Genomic DNA, 23,422 nt, shown 5'->3' with positions numbered 1-23,422 from the left:
AACCAACCTTGATGCAGGGGGAGGAGCTTAGTCCTGCTTCAGCTTGATGTGCTAGGCTGTGTTGACTCCCATGGAAGGCCTGCCCCTTTCTGAATGGAGATGAAGGAGGAATGGATGGGGGTGCCACAGAGGGGATGTGGGGGGAGGTGACGGGAAGAGAGGACGGAGGGGAAACTGTGGTTGGTATGTAAGATAAATGGAAAAAAAAAGGAAGGCCAAGAAAGCAACCCAGGATTTATGCTGTGACCTGCAAGGACACAGTCACCCGAGAGTCACTAGTACTGTGCACTTTAAGGTACTTCCCACATATCACTTATTCAATCACAACAGTTTCTGAAGTCGGGTAAAATGAATGCAGCTCTACAACACAGATGAGGGACCTGAGAGTGAACGGGACTGGCGCTGGATCCCAGGTAGGTTTGTTTGTTTTAACCTGGACAAGCCTGCAGAAAGTAATGTGGTTCCTCTGCGGTCTGAACTAAGCTCGTATCAGTGTCTCCGCCTCACTCAGCCGGTGAAGAGCAGTGCCAGGCAGCTCGGTCTTTCCAATTACTTACAGAGATTTCTTCCACTATCAAAATTTTAATGTATTTTAATCTTAAAAATTTCTTCACCTGGTAGACAGGTGCCATATGCCTGTGTGAGAATACCCTGCTAGAGTTGATCCTTGATCATTTGGATTCTGGGGCTCAAACTCAGGTTGTCACTTTGGTGACAAGGACCTTTACCTGCTGAGCGATCTCACCAGTCCCTCGTATTTTATTATTTAGTCTTAGATACACCTGGTGAAAACAAAACTTGTGTAGAGAATAATTTACCTTCCGTGCTTTCACAATTAAAGCTGATAAAATCTTCCTTCCACTCTCAGCCAGGAATATCCTGTTGGCTGCTTCTGAGAGAATCACCTGGAAAATACCAGATCCCACAGTGAGGATGGATTCGAGTGACCAGGGATACATAAGGGACCCGAAATAGTCCGTGGACACACGAGGGACCCAGGACGGTCCGTGGACACACGAGGGACCCAGGACGGTCCGTGGACACACGAGGGACCCAGGACGGTCCGTGGACACACGAGGGACCTGAGACAGTCTTGTAGACACACGAGGGACCCGGGACAGTTCGTGGACACACGAGGGACCTGGGACGATCCGTGGGCACACGAGGGACCTGAGACAGTCCATGGACACACGAGGGACCCGGGATGGTCCGTGGACACACGAGGGACCCGGGACAGTCCGTGGACACACGAGGGACCCGAGACAGTTCATGACTGCACAGTGCTAGGTCAGCACCAGAAATGGAGGAAGTCCAAGTTCAGAGACAAAGAGAGCTCTTACATCCAGTGATCAGAAAAGGTCAAAGGCAGGTAAATTTGAATTTAAATTGTTTTAGACAATTAAATATCTAGGGTGAAGAGCTGGGCTTAGGGGTTAAGAGCATGCACTGTTTTTGCAGGGGATGGAAGTTTGGTTCCCAGCACCCATGCTGGGCAGCTTAAAACCACCTCCAGTTCCAGCCCCGCGCTATCTGATATCCTCTTCCGGCCTCCATGGACACCTGCGCTCAGTGTACCTACACACACACACACACACACACACACACACACACACACAAATAAAAGTCATTATGGAAAAAAATGGCTTTTGTTTGTTTTCTGAGGCAGGGTTTCCCTATGTAACAGCCATGGCTGTCCTGGAACTCACTCTGTAGACCAGGATGGTCTTATACTCACAGAGAGAGATCCACCTGCCTCTACCTCCCAAGTGCTGGAATTAAAGGCATGTGTCACCACTGCCCAACAAATCTTGAAATTTAAAAAACAAATCTAAGGTAAATTTTGTTTTTGTTTTTTGGCACTCTGGCTGGCCTAGAACTCCTTAGATAGACCAGGCTGGCCTCGAACTCACAAAGAGTGTTGGAATTAAAAGTGTGTGCCAGCAATTCTGGTTTTATTATTAACAACCTCACTTCTCTAAAGGAAATCAGTACTTTTAATCATTGATTCAAATTTTAGAAATCTAACTATACACTACTTGATAAGAACAAGGAGTCATTTTAAGCAGCCGTTTTCATACACTTAGACCATGCCAGTGCTCTGTCCAGACAAAGCGTGGCGGACCTGGAAGGTGTGGGAAGGGCGTGGGACTGGAGGTGAGCAGCATGGGTGGAGAAGAGACTCAGCTGACGGGCTATCTGCTATCTGCCACGGGCAGCCAGAACAGCGACGAGAGCTGCCCTGTGCACTGTGCACAGGGGACACAACTCCCGATGTGCTGGGCGGGACATCGCTTACTGCTGTAAGACATACCTGAAAAGCCTGCCGAATACAGTGGAGTTTGGCCAGGAAGTCGCTGTCTCCGAGGCACTCCAGCATCTCAGTTCTACAGGACGACGAGGAGAGAGTGTTAGGTTTCCTCCAGGAGCAGCCTTCTGCAAACCCGGGCTTGTGTGGGGCTCCACCACGTCCTCCGCACACTGACACCACGGACCAAAAATGCATTTTCCCATAGTCATAAGCACAATTTAATAACACACATAAAAAAGAGCAACAGCGCTGGGCAGTGGTGCACGCCTTGAATCCCAGAATTTGGGAGGCAGAGGCAGGTGGATGTCTGTGAGTTCAAAGACAGCCTGGTCTACAGATTCCAAAGCTACACAATGAAACCTTGTCTTGAAGAAAATAAATAAATAAATAAATAAATAAATAAATAAATAAATAAATAAATAAATAAAAAGCAAGAGCACCTTAAAAATATAGCCACTAAAATAAATTATTAGCCATAAGCCAAACTGGAATAATACCTCAGTACTCTGGAGTAAATTTTTCCTTCTTCAACTAAATGCATTGCTTCTTCGTAGAACGGGCAGCGGCAGAAGGAATCCAGGCTGTAGGTGTGCCGCACTTCTCTGTGCTCCGTCAGCTAGGGATGCAGAAAAACGAGTTACCGAAGGAATAAGAACTATTTTAAAAACCTAGAATTTTCATATTACCAAAATAAGCTAAATGTGACTAAGCCACAAAAATCACTAACATTTTATGTAACCACAACCAAACATTACTGTAATTCAAATTTCAGTTGTTAAAGTTCAAGGTGAGCCTGGACTAACATGACTAACATGAGCAAGATCCTGTCTCAGCAGAGAAACCAAAGGGCAAAATCTCAGGCACTGGCTGCAGAGCTGCCTGAGGCATGATTTGCAGCATCCTTGGGTCCCAGCACCCACGCCGGAGACTGATAACCTCTGGCAATTCCGGCTCCAGGAGAGTCGGGAGCTCTGGCTTCCATGGGCACCTGTGCTCACACACACGTACCTACTCACAGATACACATCAACACACAATTAGAAATGAAATCCTTTGCAAAACTTCAATCGTTATAAAGGGTAGAATTAGTTGGGCATGGTGGCTCACACCTTTAATCCCAGCACCCAGGAAGCGGGCCTTGCTACATAGCCTGTTCCAGACTAGCCAGAGTCACATGATGGGATCTTGTCTCAACCCAAATGAGTAAAACTTAACAAGCTTAGCATTTTGAATGCAACTACTTAAATCTACAAGGTGTGCAAAAGGCAGAATAACTGTCGAGGAAGAGGGTTTTTAATCATACAAAGAACACTGCAAACTCACACGACAGAACTGAAGAAAACAGATACAAATCTAACTTGTAACTAACTGCTGTAAGGAATTCTGTCTTCTATGTGACTTTGGTCAGCTTTTATGTAACTGAAAGATAATGCTTTCTGACTCTTCCAATAGAATCTAATAACTCTATAAATAAAATTCCAGCCTGACACTTCATTAAAAAACAACCTGCAAATACTACCAGGCGGCCAGCTACACAGAAATCCCAAGTCATCCGCTTCCTGGGACGCTGTATTTTTTTTTAATGGCACTACGGGGAGAGAACCTAGGTCTCTGCACAATACGCAAACACTCTACCTCCTCGGTTATAGCCCCAGCTCTAAGCAGTATTACTGGAATTCATCTCGCGTGCCGTAGTATCCACCCAGCTAAGGTATACAGCTCGCTGGCTTTGCAACACCCAGAGTTGTGCAGCCACAGTACTTCCAAGAACATATCTGTCTCTCTACCAAGTGGCCTCTTCTCCATCAGCGCTGTCCCCATCCTCCTCTCCTTGTTTCTGGAAGCCACTACTTGGAAACCAGAGTGTCCTGCTGAGAAAATGCAATTAGCCAGTATGTGGCCTTGTGTGTTTGGCTGATTCACTTAGTGTGCTTTCAAGGTTCTATTGTGAGATACCATACACCAGCGGCTCACTCCTTTCTATGGATCATGGGAGCTGGAGAGACGGCTCAGCGGTCAAGAGTACTTTCTGTTCTCATAGAGGACCTGGGTTTGGTTCACAGTTCCTATACCAGGCAACTCACAACCACCTTCGAGTTCAAGGGATTTGCTGCTCTCTTCTGACCGCCATGTGTACAAAGCAGCATGTGGTACATGTGTATACATACATACATACATACATACATGCAGATTACTCACACGTGCACATGAAATAATAAAGACATGTAGACAAATCTTTAAGAAGACGAGACTCTGGTGAACGGACATACTACATTTGTTTAACCATTCTTCAGTGATGGACTACAGGTTTTCCCACTTCTGGGGATCATGAACAGGCTGCTATGAATATTTGTATACAAGTTCAAAAAATCTATGTTTTCAACTTTTCTGGCACATAAAAACAGAAGGGTCAGATGGTACCTATGTGTTTTTCTGCTTGAGGAACTGCCAGACTGTTTTGCAAAGTGGCTATCCATGTTCCAGCTCTGCCAGCAATGTATACACACCCTTTCATAACTACTGCGTCTCCACTGTTATTATAACAACTATAGCAGATGAGAACCCATTTGCATTGCAAAATGACCAATAATATTAAGCAGGTTTTCATCTTATTGGCCATTTGTATTTTCTCTTTGGAGAAATGTCTATTCAATTTTCTACTTAATTTGCCCATTTTTACATTAGGCTACTTACCTATTTCATATTTAATTGTAAGAGTTCTTTATATAGTAGACACGCAAGTCTTTTATTAGATATGCACTCTGTAAACTTTTTTTTCTTGCTTTACCATCTTTATAAGATTTTGGTGTCTTTGAGGATAGCAGATCTCTGTGAGTTCAAAGCTAGCCTGGTCTTCTTAGGGAGTTCCAGGATAGCCAGGACTATAGAGTAAGACCTGTCTCATAACACCAAAACCAAATGAAACTAAACAAAAACAAAAAGCCAAATACTGAGAATCCTGCTCTTGGAAGCTGCCACACAGGTCAAATTCTGACTGTCCTTGAGCGAAGTGCCAGCCCCAGTAAGTTCTTTCCTGTAGAGGCCAAGAGGACGGCACAGCAGCGACAAGCCCTGGCTTTGCAGACTTCTGCAGAGAGAACTGAGCAGTGAAGAGCGCTGGCGCAGCTCGCCGCTCCTCTCAAGGGTCTGCTGTCTGGATTTGCCAAGTTTTATCAGAACTCTGGAAGTTTTGTTATTGACAATTTACGCCAAAATAGTCTCCTTGTTTTCTGGGGGAGTTTTTCAGTCTTCTTCCTCCCGCTTAGGCTCAAACCCTGGGCCTTGTGCAGGTGGGAAGCAGCATACTCAGGAGCCACAGCACCAGCCCTGGATGTCTGCACTCAAACCCCAGCAGCTCCGGTGCAGGCCACAGCTTCTGCATTTCACGTGCAGCTGGTGCAGTGTTGCATGCTTTAAATTGCAGTGAGATCTTATTTGTATTTTCATAAATAAAGCTTGCCTGAAGATCAGAGAGTAAAACAGCCCCACTGGTCAGCCTTACAGACCAGGCAGAGGTGACACACACCTTTAATCCCAGTTGCCATAGAAACTGGGCATTGTATGCCTTTAATCCCAGTCCTAGAGAGGAATAAGACGGGAGGAGACAGCTCTCACAGTCTCATTCTGAGGTTTCTGGAAGCAGAATCGCCTTCTAGACTTAGGTAGAGGTTAAGAGCCAGTGTCTAGCTGCTTTGCTTTCTTGACCTTCAGGGAGAACCCCAATATCTGTCTCTGGGTTTTTGTGAACTGTGCTACAGTAAATGACCCCATTTATTCCTTCCATCAGATCGTAACTTGGGTAAGACTACTATTGTGACATACAGGCAAAGGAGCTGAGATTCACAGTAACAGGAACTGTGCTTTAAGTCCTAGAAGCAAACACTTAAATTTGAACCCAGACATAATATTCCAGAACGTAGGCTTTTTGCTGTGTGTGCATGTGCAGGCTTAAGGTTAATGTCTGGTGTATACCGTGACCATTTCCCTCTATTTTTAAAAATGGGATCTTTCACTAAACCTAGAATTGCTGATTTAGTAAGACTGGCTCCCCAGCAAGTCCCAGGGGCTCGTCTGTATCTTATATCCAGATTCTGAGCTTGCAGGTGCTAATCCCAGCACTTGTCTCATGACACAGGCCCGGGGCTCGAACTCAGACCTTCACGCTGTGCAGCAGACACTTAAGTGTGCCATTGCTCCAGCTTCAGACCTTATGCTCTCAATCAGACTACACTGTCTCGCTGTCATATCTAAATGCCACAGAAGCTGTCATGTAACCAGCAACATCCAGACTAATATACATGTGGGCCATGTGGGCCAAGGAGGTGGCTCGTGGGTAAGGTACTATATGTACATGTGGCTTAGGGCCAGAGAGGTGGGCAAAGTTACTTGCATCAAGCCTAATAACCCGAGGACTCCCATAGGAGAGAACCAACGTCCTGAAGCCTTCCCCTGACGCCACGGTGCAGGGAGTTCAAAGCTGAGCTGACGGGGAGGTGGCCTTTAACTCGCTCAGCAGTCTATGGCTCCCTTCCTGCAGGGCACAGCCCGCATCTCGCGGCCCCAAGCACAGCTGTGCTCTCCTGGAAACTGCCAGGATAATTAAAGAGAGAGAAGGAGCAGAAGAAGTAAAACGTCAATGACTGAACGAAGGTTACAGGAGGGAGGCTCAGCAACCAGAGGAGAGCCTTCTGGACCTGTGCGGCTTCACAAACACTAAGGTTTCTTTACCTTTTATGACAACATTATTTAGGACAGTAAATCTGACCACAGAGAAAAATCAGGTTAGTTCTGATCTCGGTGCTATAGCACTCACTGGCTAGGAAATAACAGCCTTCTGGTATCTACTGTCACTAACATAACTTAGCATTTATCACACAGGTATGAAAACCCACCCCAGGATGGTGCATAACTTGTAGCCTGTGTGCAGACGTGCTATCACAAACGAAAAATCATACATATTACCTACAATTACCTTCAGGCTATATGACAGATAAATTTATTTGTTTTACATATATTAACGTTTTGGCTACATGTGTGTATGTGCATCACATGTGCGTTTGGATGGTTGTGAATCACTATGTGGTTGGTGGGAACCAAACCCATGTCTTTGACAAGAACAAGTGCTGGGCCATTTCTCTAGCTACAATATAAATGAATTTTGTGTCTAGACTTGTACTCCAAATATGTCATTATTATGCAAACACTCTAAATTATATGTGTGTGCGTGTGTGTGTTTCTACACACACACATATAAAACACACTGGAATCAAACACTTCAGCGCAGGGAAGCTGAGCCTGTAGTGCAAATCCTTGGTAACAGACACTTGAGGAATGTTGTTATCTTAGAACTAAAACTATTGTTCTAATAGAGATTTAGTTAAAAACTAAATTTTTATTTTCTAAAATAAATTAAAAATATATAAATGTTCATATATTTATAAATAGAACATTTATAAAAAAGACTCAAGAGTCAGAGGCTGGAGACTGCCAGCTCAGAGGTTGAGGAGCAGGTGGCTGAGCTTCCCTCTTCTCAGGCATCTCAGAAAAACAGCCTCCTTCTGCTCAGCCAAACCAAAAAGAGACTGCCACACTCAAAGTCCCTGCTTACCACTTCCTGTGTGTCTCTCTATCCATCTTCCAGACTCCCTCTGACTCTCTTTAATTACCTTCTGTCAACTAGTTGCTGACTCCGCCTCCTGACCCAAGATTGATTTTATTTAGTTAGTGTAAACACAAACTCAGGGTTCACAATGTGATCAAAATTCTGCAACACAGGTATCATTATATTTCTCAAAAAGAATTTTCAGCTATCATTGGAAATGAGCTAAATCAACTTGCAGCAAAGCTTACATATAGGAAAATTTTGTCAATCACTTTGACAAATGATTGGCCTAGTTTAAAGAAAAGCTTATTGTAGTAATTGTCTTACTCAACAGGGAAAACAGATCTTTTATTCTGAATAAATCTATCAAGTTATCACACATTGTTTAACTTCTCAGGATTATGATCCTTTCTTCCTTTCTTTCATCTTTTCTTCCCCTGAAGCAGGATCTCACTATGCAGCTCTGGCTGTCCTGGAACTCTATCTGTAGACCAGGCTGGCATCAAATTCAGAAATTTGCCTGCCTCCTAGAGTCCTGGGATTAAAGGTGCATATGATCACGTTCAGCTATAATTACTTACAAAAGAATTTATCTTGGAACACTCATATTCTGAGTTATACTTTGGAAACAGTGCTAAAATATTTCTTAAATATTGCTGGGTGGTGGTGGCACACACCTTTAATCCCAGCACTTGGGAGGCAGAGGCAGGGAGATCTCTGTGAGTTCAAAGCCAGTCTGGTCTATAGAGCTAGATCCAGGATAGCTTGGACTGTTACACAGAAAAATCCTGTCTCAAAAAACCAAAACCAACCAAACAAAAAAATGTTGTCACCTTCTTATACATATTCATGCATTTTTTGCTATGAGAAGTTAAAAATGTACGAAACTTCTGCACTCTAAGCAGTACTGTGTGCCTGACAAATATCTGAAAAGAAAGAGATGTCCCTGTATGGGGAGCTCCAGCCCAGCACCTGGTGTGTGGTGCACAGGCACTACACCACCAACATGTTTCCAAACCAAAAAGTATTTTCAAGTTATATATTAGAAAGGAATTAAGAGAAAATATTCTAAAATTTTATTGTGTTTGGGTATTCTGTCTACATGTACATCATGTGTGTGCCTGGAGCCCACAGAGGCCAAAAGAGGGAACTGAATTCCTTGGGACTAGAGGATATTTTACAGTATCTCCATAAAGATATATATTTGGCTGGTTGTTATGAGACAGAATTTTAATACCCCAGGCTGGCCTCAAATTTTTCAAGGATGTGGGTGTTGTAATTAAAAAAAAAAACACAAAAAACAAACCAGGGGGAGAGAGAAAGTCACCATGCGACAGAGCTCTGGTGAAGGGTTTTTCTATTGGGGGAAGTGAATAGAAAAAGGGAGGAGGGGTGGGGAGACCAGCATCTGGGGACAGGAGTAGCAGGAGAGAGTGGGAGAGAGAGAGAGAAAGAGCGAGAGAGAGAGAGACAGAGAGACAGAGAGACAGAGACAGAGACAGAGACAGGCAGACAGACAGACGGAGTCAGAGAGATAACAAGGGAGAGACAGGAGGTGGGCAGGGTCCTTTTAAAAGGGAACGTGTGAATGTGAGCCAGAGGTTCTCTTAGTGGCTGCAGCTGAGGACACATCCTGTCAGGACCCCAAGGCAGGTCAGTACAGAATCCTGAATTAGGCCCATGTGAAGGCCGGAATAGAATCTGAGTCTTCGGGGAGAGCAGTCAGCGATTTTAACTGCTGAGTAATCTCTCTAGGTTCTAGAAAGACAATGTTGCTAGATTATATACTTAATTCCAGTCTCAGAAGAGTGAAGAAAGAGAACTGTGAGTTCGAGGCCAGCATGGGGTATAGAGCAAAACCCTGTCTGAAACAAAAGTGAAGAAAAACACCAGGTAGGGCTAGAGAGATGACTTGATGGGTATGAGCACTGGGCTGCTCTTGCCGGCCTGGTTCAACTCCCACCAACCGTATGGTAGCTAAAAACCATCTGTGACTTCAGCTCCAGGGCACCGAAAGGCCTCTCTTGGCCCCTGTGGGCATCAGGCACAAATGTAATGCAGAGACATACTTGAGGGCAACGCGTGTGGGCACACGCGCGCACACATGCATGCACACACACACACACACACACACACAGCAACTGTGTCATGCAATGGCACACCACCTCACCATGAACATGACTTCTCTCACCTCTGCTGCTGAAGCAAAGAGATCTGCAGATTCGCTGCTCAGGGCGTCTTGCAGGCCAAAGTCATCCACATTCTCCTTGGTGCTCACGTCTGGATCTTTATCTTAAAAGTGAAAAGGTAGAAGGTATGAGGTCGTTACACTCTGTCTGGGCTGTGTTCACTTTCTACCTCCCCCCTTTATTCAGACATTAGGGCCCAGGGAAAACAGGAACAAACTATAGCGGGCCGTAATCCGACAAAACCTGCACGGCACTTCATGTACTGCCGTGCCATGGGACACAGTGCTATAAAAAGCTGCACTTTTTTTTTTTATTAATTTAAAGAGATTAAACTTACCTTTTTTCATTAAAAGAGCTTTAAGCTTAAAAAAATAACTCCAGTTAAATTATTTACCATACTTGGAAAAGTATGTAAACACCAAAACTAGTTTAAAACAATTCAATTGCAAGTGGTCTTGTCTAAATTTGAAATATTGTAAGGTTCACTAAAATCAACTGAAAAAAAATTTTTTGAGACAGGGTCTCACTATGTAGCCTAGGCTGTCCTGGAATTCACTGTGTAGACAAAGCTGGATTTCTACTCACAGAAATCTAATGTGGGAGGTCCTTCTGTCTATGTGTTGCTTTTATTGGTTGATGAATAAAAAAGCTGCTTAGGCCTATGGCAGGGCAAAATAGAGCTAGGCAGAAAAACTAAACTGAATGCTGGGAGAAAGTAGGCAGAGTCAGAGAGACACCATGGAGTCGCCACAGGAGACAGATGCCAGGAGGCCACAACCACACGGTGATACACAGATTAATAGAGATGTGTTAATTTAAGACATAAGAGTTAGCTAGAAATATGCCTAAGCTAATAGGCCAAGCAGTGTTTTAATTAATACAGTTTCTGTATGATTAAGTTGGGTCTGGGCAGCCGGGAAACGAACAGGTAGTCTCCATGTGCAGAGATCCACCTGCTGCTGCCTCCTGAGCTAGGATTAAAGGCGTTCACTGTGCAGGCTGTGGTGGCCCACACCAGTAAGGTAAGCTGAAGAAGCTGAGACGGGAGAATCTCAAGTTCAGAGCAGGCAGCCACACAACAAAACCGTCTCAAAACACGGAAAAGGCATGCACCACCACACCTGCATTCACAAGGCTTGGCTGAATTATTAACACAACATTTCTGGCTAATCACTGAGAGGAAGTTGCTCGTTACCTGTGTCGTCTTCAAACTCCAAGGCTGACTTTACAAACGGAGCAGCCAACAAAGCTCAGGCAACAGTTACTTTCTCAAGCTTATTCTTTTTATAGGACCAACTGCCTCAGTGGCTTTTGCTTTGTTTTGTTTTTCGAGACAGGGGTTTCTCTGTGTAGTCCAGGCTGTCCTGGAACTAGCTCTGTTAGACCAGGATGGCCTCGAACACACAGAGATCCACCTGTCTCTGCCTCTCAAGTGATGGGATTAATGGCATGTGCCACCCATTCGGCTGCCTCAGTGGTTATTTAAATGGTCGTAAAGCTCAACTTTTTTGGAAATAATTTATCTGGCCACACTAGGCCAGCCGTCTACTGGCAAAGCACAACACCCTGAATGTGGCTGTGAAGTCGTCACATGGCCAACAGGAATCCATTCGATGACAGTTCATTTTCATGTTATAAACCACTTATCTAGATGATTAGACTGCAGTAAATAACTAACGTACTTGGAAATGCATCATGGGTATAAAAAGCAAAGAAGAAAAAAGATTCTCAATCTGTTAAACTTGTCAAACGCTTTATCCCTGTTAATAAGAAATCAGGAATTTCCTTGTTTACATTTATTCAAATTTCCATTCTACTAAGCCTTTCCTAAATAAATGTCATTAACTTTGCCAGAAATCTTTCAAATTTTCTTGAGAATCCCTATGTATCAGAAGAACCTTTTGTGACTCTATTAGGGAATAAAAACTCAAACTCCCATTAATTTAAATTCAAAAGTTGTGCAACCAATTATATTTTCAGTCCTATGGAGAACAAAAGGGTTGATGCACAGCCCTGAGATCTCGGTAGGGTAGGGGCACCCACACGCGCTGCACACTCGATGGCTGTTTCACGTCTGCTAGGACCAGCTTTTCCATTTCAACTACTTACCTTCTAAAGTATGTTATAATTGTTTCATATCAGGCTTGTGTTAATCCTTTGAACGCACTTAGCTTCTTGTCTTAAAATTCTACCACGCCAGGTGTGGTGGCGCAGTGGTAGAACCCCGGTTATACCTAGGAGCCAGGAGGCTACTTTAGCTCAGCAGTTCAAAGTTCATATGGGTAACATAGCCATACCCCATCTCAAAAAGACAAATAAAGAAATAAAACCCTTCTGCTAGATGACCATTACAAACCAAGGTTAAATTATTCTATTTAAATAATAATATTCTGAGAATGTAGCTCAGTGGTAAAATACTTGTGTAGCTTTGACATGGACTAGCCCTGGATTCTCTACCTCACATAGTCAACAAACAAAACAAAACAAACAAACAAATCACCCCAAACCAAAGGGAAACAACAAAACCTGAGAAATTTACATATTCTACCAAAGTAGAAAACAAAACAAGTGTCTTATTATCTACCTACCTCTATGTGTGCCTGAGTAGATTTATGTGACCCACGTATGTGCAGATGCCCACAGGTTAGAAGATGGTGTCAGTCCTGGAACCGGAGCTACTGGTGCTGTAAGCCAGGAAGTGTGCGCTAGGAACCACACCCAAGTCCTCTGTGAGAGCCAGAAGCAGTTTAACTGCTGAGCCATCTCTCCAGTCTTACACTTTTATAAGCAGCTTCATAGTTGGCAAACGGTATCTTTGGACACTCAATTATGGGGGAAATTCCCATAATTTTCATTTCAGTACACATAAGACATTTAAAAAGGTACACACATGCACACACATATATACATGCATGTACAGAAACACATATATACAAGCAGATATACACAGTTGCACACACATAAACACATGCATGCATGCAAGCATACATATGCAAGCACACACATACACACGAAATGTTTAAGAGTCTGAGTTTTGAAGCTTTATTTTCTTAATTACTTTCCATTATCAGTGCTGCTGGTGTAAGAAAGCACAACTTCACGATGCCCCAATAAAGCAGCAATAAAGCAGGTTACATTCACAGTCTGTTAACTAGGCTCCGCACGCCTGTTGTCATTGTCTCAGTACACTGCATTGATCTAGAGCCCCTTTCCTTTGCACATATTCCACAGGAACTGTTCAGTCTGTGTAGCTTCAGCTGACAGTAACTAGCCATTCAGTGTCATCGAGATCAATTATGGTTGCACTCTATTTAATAAAGAAACAAAATCTAACAAAGCTGACTCAATTCCAGAGGGACGAGAGTGACTCACTGAGTCCAACCCTGCTATGCGATGTCACATGATGGTCCACAGGGTGAGTTCCAGGACAGGCTCCAAAGCTACACGGAGAAACCCTGTCTCAAAATACTGAGGTTACATCTCTTATATCCTAACAGTCTGTAACTCTTGTTGGACCTCACAGCCAGAGTTAACAATGCACCTTAAGGTCATTTAAGGGGCTCTAGATCATTGCTGTCCTACTGTGTACCCAGCTCGTTGGCTTAGCCTGCTTTTAAGAGAACAATGTAACAATCAACCCCACTGCCCTGGATTACTGTGTATTCCACTTTAACAGAACAATATACCAATCAACCCCACTGCCCTGGATTACTGTGTATTCCACTTTTACAGAACAATGTAACAATCAACCTCACTGCCCTGGATTACGAGATAATGCACAGCTGTCATCTTAGTTAGGTGCCATCCATGCCCCGACACAGAGCAGGGCACGCATGCTATGATAAGCATTCACTGGGAACAGCAAACGGCCGAGGGCAGTCTTTTAAATGGCTATCCACGATACCCAAATGGGGTCAGCTGGAGTCATTAAGGTTAGTGCCTTAACCCCTTGTGAAACTCCATTAAAGATTTTTGTAACATGTCCCTCAAGTGGTGTTTTCTGGGCTGTTCAATAAAGGCAGAGCAAAGCCCCTTAGCAGAGACAGACACACGGACATAGGCAGACACACATATACGGCAACTGATTCACACAGCCTTCAAGCAGGAACAGATTCAGACTCCTAAAGCAGGCAGCGGTTGGAAGGCATGGGGAAAGTCAAGTAGAGGATTTGAATCTGGAACGCTCTTGGTTCAATAACATCACGGGGAAGGGCTTTGATTTCTTTGCTTAATGCAATATCAGCAAATTATTGGTGACTCTGAGTGCATCGCTAATGTGTTATATCTATGTGCCAGAAAACAACAGACTGTGTCTCTTACTTCAGTGATTGTTATAATTCCTGAAAGGCAGCTTAATGATGCTGAAGAGAAATAACACATCTGTTTCTTGAATGGACCAATAAAATGTATAAAGAAGAAAGCCTGGGCAATACCCCAAACTCACTGTTTTTACTCACCCAATTAAAATGTACAACATTCTTTGGAAAGCATCTCAACTCTTGACTGTACTACCAAATACAGGGAGAGCGCAAGAATGTGAAGACTGAAGCTTTCATCTTAGCAGTTCCAGAAAGTGCTCACTGAATTTCCTCTAGTGGATGTCTTAGTTAGGGTTTTTATTTACTTTATTTACTTATTTTTGATTTCTGAGATAGGGCTTCTCTCTGTAGACCTGGCTGGCCTGAGGCTTGCTCTGTTGACCAGGTTGGTCTTGAACTCACAGAAATCCGCCTGCCTTTGCTTCTCAAGTGCTGGGATTAAAGGTGTGCACCACCACCAAAGCAACTTGGGGAGGAAGGGTTTGTTTGGCTTACACTTCCACATCTTAGTTCATCACCGAAGGAGGTCAGGACAGGAACTCAGCAGGTTAAGAACCTGGAGGCAGGAGGTAATGCAGAGGCCATGGAGGATGCTGCTTACTGGTTTGCTCAGTCTGCTTTTTTTTTTTGTTTTGTTTTGTTTTTTTTAAATAGAACCCAGGACCACATTCCAGGTAGGGTTCCACCTACAATGTGTTGGGCCCACCCCATCAATCACTAATTAAGAAAATGTCCAACAGCTGCCTACAGCCCAGTCTTATGGAGACTTTTTCTTAATGGAGCTTCTCTCAGATGACTCTAGCTTGCGTCAAGTTGACATAAAACGCTCAAGCAAGGGATCCAAACCCGTTTTCTGGTCTCTGAGCACACTGCACACATGTGGTACACACACACACGTATGCAGGCAAAACACTCAGGCACATAAAGTAAAAAAAATCTTACGAAAGTTTAAAATTGCATCCTGTGTGACCTAGCAGTTTTATACCAAATGTGTTTTATATAAATGCATGCTTATACACATAAACATTCTCCCAAATCGTCTGATGTATCGGGCAGTGTTGAAAGGGTTAAAACTGTGAGCTGAAAGGCAGAGGGCTTACAATAAAGTCAGGGCCCTACTCTATGGCTTATCAGCTGTGTACCCTTGAGAGCCTCACCTCTGTTTCTCAGTGAGCTCTGTAAGAATAGGAGCGAAATCTACCGCTATCATAGGAATTCAATGCCAGGTCTATAAACATCCAAAGTTAGCAACTCACAAATGTGTACCATTCAGTAAATTCTGCTTCTCAGAAACCACTGCTTAAACGTATACCACAGAAAAATAAACCAATCTGCAGGCTGGAAGATGCAGCTTTAGCAAGGGATGTGGTTCTTCTCTTGCCCCCACCCCAGTAATGTATACAGTTCTTGGGAGCACCGAGGACATTAAAGCCACTTAAATGCTGGCTCATGCAAACTAACATTTCTTATTTGTTATAAACTAGCAAGACATGAGAACCATGGCTAAAGGGCCAAACATTAATTTCATTTGGGTCATTTTGTCTATAGTAAGATTTTAACGTATTCTTAGAGTCCTATTAAATTTCTAATGTTTCTAGTATTGAGACCTAAATTAAATGTGAGAAATTGATTTATAATCCTGAAATATACAGCTTATGCCCTTTAATGAATAACTTTTCAAACATTCTTAAAGCTTCCCAAGCAGGATAAATTACATCCTAATGACATTTAACAAATTTAGCAGTGGCCACACCGGCTCTCAATGGAGTAATTCTTTGGTTGGGTTAGTTGATTGGTAATCTTTCAAAGAAAATAAGTAGATCTTAAAATGTTTTCTGCCTGTCTTTGTCACCTAGCACGTGAAAAAGACTCACGCCGAGACATTAGTAACGCTCTTCTTTGGGTGAACTACGGCATGGCGGTGTTTAATTTTAGCTCACTTATGCTGTAGGCCAAAAATCTGACTGGATTCAAGCCCTCCTCCTTCTTTCACAACCTCATAATTGATATATTAAGTTTTTTCCAAAGAAGGATTTGCTTTTAAAGTTTTCGGTTTTTGTTTTAAAGGAGGAAGAGGGAAGAAAACCAGAAGTCATCTCAGCCTTGACTCTGGCCCCCAGACCTTGCTTTATTTCCTTAGATCAAGCCAAGTGGGCTTCTCTGTGTCTTGGTTCTGCTGTCTCTAGGCACATTCTATTCCTGTCATTGAGAAGGCCCTGGGTCTATTTTAGCCTCTGCAGACGCTGTAAAGATTCCAGGGATGTCTCTCTTCTTTCCTGACCCCAGAGAGGAGGGAGCCCACTCTCACTTGACTGTTGCTGGCTAGTCTCCCGAGGCGTTTGACCAGCTTAACTACAACTTGGAACGTTGTCCTTTCTCCGGTTTCATTGAAAATGGACAAGTTCCTGCTGCCAACAAGTATTTTGTAGTCTTAAGTTGTTCAAATTATCAGCCGTCTAGAAAACTACTGCGGCTCTTCTGGGAAGGTTTTTGTGTGTGTTTGAGGGTTTGTTGTTTTGAGACAGGATCTCACTACGCAGTCCTGGCTGGCAGAGAACTCACTATGTAGCCTAGAATAGCCTGTGCCTGCGATCAGAAGCGTGTGCCACTACATCCTCTTTTATATGAAAATCTGCTACCCATATTGTAAACCATCCTCCACCCCGGTTTTCAGAGGCTGAAATACACAGCCTGAAAGAAAGAACAAAGTTGAATTTACAAGTCAAACACAATTTCTGAACGGGAAAGAAGGAGCCGGGCAGTACTTCCTTGATGCACCCTTCAGTGGGCCTCTGTACCGCTATGGGTAGCACTGAGATCCACCGGCCCGAAGACTGCTGGGTTCCGACGAGTTCTGACTCTCACACACACACACACACACACACACAAACAGCTTGCCGCTATGGCACCGAACAAGAACAGCTTGCCCTAACAGTTGCGTCTGGCTTTCCCTGTTTATCAAAACATTCAAACACCACGATGGCAGAGCAGAACAACTGTGATTCCTAACTGGGAAATACAGCTGACAATACACCCTGGGTGACACGGGGAGAAGAAGGGGGCACCCACATTTTAATTAAGGCTGGGTAGTGGCGGCACACGCCTTTAATCTCAGCACTAGGGAGGCAGAGACTGGCAGATCAAGTTGAGACCAGCCTGGTCTATAGAATGAGTTCCAGGACAGCCTGCAGTTCCGAGTTGTCTACAGACCTTAACAGGCCAACAGGCACAACTGGTCTGTATGCTGCATGAAGGACCTGGCCAAAGGGACAAGTAGGGACAGAAAACTAGTCCAAGTACTAGGCCAACTTCCCCTGGAGAAAAGTGACTCTGAACCTAGTCTACAAAACCCCTGTATGACTGATGAATCGAAGCTACGGAGATAAGATTTGGATTAGGAAAGAGGGCATGTGTCAGGCGCCCTTTGTTTCTGGAGCCTACAGCAACTTCGACCGTTGCATTGGTCCTCTCTGAAGCTGTCCTGACATGCAGCAATGACACCAGGTCCGCTTCCTTTTGCAGTAATATTATGCCCTCTGAAATTAAAATTATGAGGCTTCCCACTGGAGGGAAATGACCGACCACATTTTGCCAGCATTGTGCCATTTGCACTGTGCTTATTTAGAGATCTGACTGCATAACTTAAGCCTGCCGCTCAGATCATGCCCTAAAAATACAGCTTCAGAGAGGCTCTCCTGTGAGGGAATTCTGCAGGGAAGAGGACAACACTGGTCCCACGGTGTCAACTTTGGGACATTTGGTGAGAGGAGAGTCTGCGGTATTTCCGGGTATAGCCAAACTCACTCAGTGTTTCTGGACGTTCTATCTGGGAACTGACCAAACAGAGCAATACCTCTCTCCTGGACAAGAGATCCCATATGACAGTGCTGTTCTTTTCCCTGATGGAGAAATTTGTGTACTCAGTACTAAACTAGAAAAAAGGATATTTTTATTTTCCCTTAGAGGAACTCTCATCAATTCAAAACAACCAGCAATAACAACAACAAAACCCAAAGAGACACACAGACACTTCGCCAAAAAAGGAGCTACAAGACAGGATAAAAACATACATCAGCCGCCCTTCCACACTCTCCTTCAAGACATGTATTTGACATCTCAGTAATCTTCAGTTGCTCATTTCTGCCTAAAGAAACAAGTTCCACATGACTTCCCTGGTCCTCCCTCCTAGGTTTAGCCTGGCGTGCACACTGCATCCTCAAACACGGTCTCTTCTGCGGCTGGACTCTCTGCTAGCCCCTTCCTCAGCTGTCTTCCTGCTGTGTCTTCGAGCGACTCCTTCCACAGAGCCTTCTCCTCAGTTCCCCACAGAACTCTCCCACGCTCTTTCTTCACTGTTTCCACAGCCCTTGAGCACACAGAGCAGGGCCTATTCCCCAGCACCGCGCTGTCTGTGCTGCTTCTTAAACACCAGACAAGCCGACTAAACCTGCAGTAAGCTCTGACACCTTTCCATCACACCATTCTTGCTATACACAAAGAACTGACATGCTTGGTCTATGTGTGCTGGTACATTCCTGTGCATGCAGAAGACATGTTTTCACATGAATCTACTGTGCATGTATGTATGCATATGTACAGACACATATGCATGGCATGTGTGTAGAAGCCAGAGAACAACTTATGTGATTCAGTTTCCATTCTCCACCAAGTGAGCTCCCGGGGTCCCAAATGCTCAGGTTTGTGCCGTTACCCACTGGGCCACCGGGCCAGCTCATCCCGACTTTAAGGCCAGTCTATGCTATGTAGTGAGGCATCCATCCTACACCAGCCAACCAACAAGACAGACAAGCCTAAACAACAACAAAAACACCAAAGCAAAAATGTTTTTCTAAATGCATATTCCAGACTTAAGATTCTTAGTTCATTCTGCTTTAAAAATAGATCCTGTGGAGGCCTAATAGCAAAAGTATGCATATTTTACAGCACCGCTTTTGAACACTATAAAATTCCTGGTTTGTTTTTAAGGCCTAAATTTGTTCCTACACATCAGTATAAAAGAATCTCAAAATCCTTTGCATCAGCCAAAAAACTAAAAAGAAAAAAAAAAAAGCCAACATTGATCATATTCATGGCTCTAGGGTTGCATCTAATACTGATGTTGCAATAATACTGTTATTTAAAGAAAGCATTTAAGATATAAAGACTAATTAATTTTAAAAGTAACTATAGATTAATAAGCTAGAACTTAATTCATGTATGTCCTATCAATCAAATAATGTCCACAAACTATTAGCAAGCTCCATATGCAGTAAATAATATTTATTTTTAAACTGGCATTAATCCAGCAATTTGGACCCACACAGAGGACCAAGGAAGCCAGCCAAGACTGTGTCGCGCCGGGCTGTCTCAGGGTTAGAATACTCGTCCAGCACACAAGGCACTGCATTTGATTCCTAGCAGCACAGGAATGACAGAAGAACAGTACCAGTTCCTGAATATTGGACGGGATCCCCTGCCTGAACATTTAGAGATGAGGATACAACTAAAGTCTAGGATTCATATCACTCCCTAAAAATAACCGGCTCTTGAAACAAACAACTTGCTGCTAAAAACACAGAACCCAGTATGAGAGCTAGAACTGACCCATACCAGAGTGATGGATGTGTGGTGCAAACTTAGACACACGATGCTAACAGAGGATCCTGTTTAAAGTGACGTCATCGGGGTGTCAGACTTTAATTCTATGGTCTACCTACCCCACAGTCTTTGTGACCAACTAGAAAGTAGTTTCTACCAAAAGGTAAGAAAGGTAACACAATAATGAAGATAATAAAAATTTCTACTTATTTTAAGATATACTTTTATTGTATATTCGGCATATGAAAATTGACATATTTATCATATATAGAGAATAAAAATAGTATTTCTGAATTTACCATTCATTTATACCATGTTTTTCAAAATGTATAAGATTATTTACTTGTAAAAGAAAAGCATAACTAAGTGGATCACTGCTTTGTATCTACTACTTGATGTTTGTGGTATGTGAGTCTGGAAAGGAGTCCACAAACCCTCGGGAATAGCAGCAGATAAGCCAAGAATTAACTCACGTCCCAAAGCACATCTGTTTACTTTCAAGTCCTTTATCTGAGGCTCTAAAACAGGCAAGCTTCAGTTACAAGATATGGAAAGAACAAGCAGGCCGGGAAGCTAAGGGGCATGGTCTGCAGGGAGCTTTCAATGTTAAAAATACACTGTACTGAGCTTCAACTGTCTCATATGAGGAAGACTTACCTGGTCAATCCAGCTAAGCACAACGGGAGACCTGACCTGGTCTTATTTCACTTGAATCACACAACACAAAAGGTGCACAGTAAACAATTCAATAAATACTTGCAAATGTATTCGTTTACTTTTCTTATATTTATTTATGGGCTGTGCATGTCAGGGTCAGAACATGAAGACTTCTGTTCTCTCTACAGCGTGTGGGTTCCAGGAATTGTCAACAGGTGCCCTCTTAGCAGTAAGCCCCATAGCTGGGCCAAGCTCCCGATGCAGACCAACCTGGTTGGTCTCAATCTCAGAGGGATCGACCTCCCTCTGCATCCCGGTCGCTGCATCAAAGGTATGTGCCACCACGTCTAGTACAGACCAGAAAATCTCAATGACACCATCTTAGCTACTGCTCCAAGCACAGGTAAAAACCATCTACTTAACAAAGAATCATCTGCCACACTCTGAAATGCCACTGTCACAGTCTCAACCACAGGTCTAGGTCAATCTCAGGACTGTGTTGTGTGAGAACAGCACGGGACTTATTCAGTTGTTTCTTTTGACACAGTCTCCCTAAGTGGTCCAGACTGGTCCCCAACTTTTACTCTTTCCGGGCTATTCTGCATGGATGCACAGGAGACAGAGACACACGTTTTGATAAGACTCAGAGACCTATGAGTCTATCCTACACTTAGTGGATGGGACATCAGTCACCGAGAAAAGCACCCTCCCCTAACTTCCTAATGCAAGCCATTTTCTTATCACTGGGTTAATGATGGGTGGAAATATATCTAACAATTCTGCTGTATTTCTTTGTCAAGCACTTGTGTGTCCCTAAGCATATATGTTTGTACATGTGCACACATGTGTAGAAGCTTAGATGTGGAGGCCAGAAATTGAGGGCAGGTATATTTGCAAACCACCCTCTACCCTTTTTTATTATTATTATTATCCATTAAATTTGTTCTTTGACAACTTTGTACACATATACATCCATGCCCTACCTCCCTTTTGGTTTTTTGATCCACGGATTTTAAGCAGGACCATCTGTGTTGGCATGTGTTGGAACCTTGTGGACTCACCATTTGGTACACAATGAAAGCCGATAACAGTTCCTTACCCAGAATCAATCCGTTGCCAACAGTTTATTTGGGAGTGAGAGGGTACCATGAGTCCTTCCCCATCCATGATTGATGGTTGAGTGGCCCAGTCTCCTGTAGGCCCTGTACAGCTGCTGTGAGATGGTATTTGCACGGCCGTGTCAGGCCCCGACAACAGTATTTCCTGCCTCCCCTCTTACAGCTCTCACATCCCTGCTCTCTCGGCTGTACAGCTCCCTGAGCCTTAGACGGTGGGGTCTAAGTATACTGTGTTGGACATCTAGAGTTACATAGAGAAATCCCATTTTGAAAAATTGAACAAACAAAAAATTATAATAGCTAGCCAGTCATTGTGGCACACACCTGTAAGTGAAGCATTTGGAAGACAGGAGGATTTTGAATTGGAAGCCAACCTGAAAGAAACAATGAGTTCAAAGCCATCACTGGATAGACAGGGAGACCCTATCTGAAAAAAAAATTTACAATTACGAAGTCACCATTGTTAATAATGACAAACAGAAACTATGAATAAACACATCCTAAACATTTAGATGCTTAAGTATAAGAACTTACACACTCATGTAAATTTTCACTATTATTTAAATGTTCTGAGAATAACTGTCAAGGTCTTTTTCACTCTGAGTTACAGTGGCAGGTGCAGGCAAAATGTGCTAGAAGTGTTGGCTTAAAACGAACTGTCAGTTCAGAAAGCAGCACAGAACGGCGTTTATGAGTCATCGGGCTCTAAACTGGAACAAGACATGCTGCCCTCTAGCGATTTCAACGGCACATTCAACAGTGGTTCTCTCAGGAGTGAGTGGGGAACGTTCACACTGCAAGTAGAGAATTCAAACCTTCATTTCATCTGTTTGTAACTAACAGCTATACCAAGAGGGACAGAGCAAACACCTGCTGTTCCCATCAAGACTAAGATGTTAGTGCATAAGAGTTCAGACATATGCGGGGGGGGGGGGGGCTGGAAAGAAGGCTCAGCTGTTAAGAGCACCTGCTGCTCTTCCTGAGGACCTGGGTTCAAAGGTGGCTCACAACCTTTTAACTCCAATTTCAGGGGATCCGACCTCCTCTTCTGACCTCTGCAAGTACCAGGAACACCCATGTTTCACAAAGAGGCATACATGCCAGCGAAACACTCAGACATTTTTTCAAAAGCATCTAGTGAAAACTTACTAATTCAGAAAGGAAGTGTTAGCATAGAACAGGAAAAAAGAAATAAAGAAATAAAGAAATCAGGGTACTTGGGAGGCAGAGGCAGGTGGATCTTAGTGAGTTTGAAATCGGTGTGGTCTACAAGAGCTAGTTCCAGGACAGGCTCCAAAGCTACAGAGAAAAACCCTGTCTCGAAAAATCAAAAGAAAAAGAAAGAGAGAGAGAGATCAGTCATAGGATATGAGGTGGTTACATTCACTGGAGGATCGTGTGTGTGTGTGTGCAATGCACATGCATGTTTGTGTGCTTGTGCATGGGCCTGTTAGCATATGGCAATGCCTGTATATGGAGGGCAAAGGTCAATGTCATGTGTTTTCCTACGTTATTTCCCACGTATATTTTTTCAGTCAGACAAGCCACTGGCCAGTGGGTCCAGGGTTTCGCCTGTCTCCATTTCTCCAGAGCCTGGATGACAGGTACATACCACCATGCCCAGCTTTTATG

At 43.6% G+C, this 23,422-nt stretch overlaps 1 protein-coding gene across 2 annotated transcripts in view; it reads right to left on the bottom strand.

Annotated features, from left to right (window-relative positions):
* Positions 1-23,422, bottom strand: part of Miga1 (mitoguardin 1) — a 55,507-nt gene that overhangs the window by 12,866 nt on the left and 19,219 nt on the right. For both annotated transcript variants that reach the window (XM_048453560.2, XM_048453559.3), the window contains 4 exons: positions 10,101-10,201; positions 2,806-2,924; positions 2,312-2,384; positions 819-905 (listed from right to left, as the gene is read on the bottom strand). In XM_048453560.2, the coding sequence (XP_048309517.1) occupies positions 819-905; positions 2,312-2,384; positions 2,806-2,924; positions 10,101-10,201 (380 nt within the window). The remainder of the gene's footprint in view (positions 1-818; positions 906-2,311; positions 2,385-2,805; positions 2,925-10,100; positions 10,202-23,422) is intronic.

Source organism: Myodes glareolus, chromosome 17 (genome assembly GCF_982192425.1).
Source record: "Myodes glareolus chromosome 17, mMyoGla1.1, whole genome shotgun sequence".
NCBI classification, from domain to species: domain Eukaryota; kingdom Metazoa; phylum Chordata; class Mammalia; order Rodentia; family Cricetidae; genus Myodes; species Myodes glareolus.
This window is presented reverse-complemented; position numbering and strand designations above follow the sequence as displayed.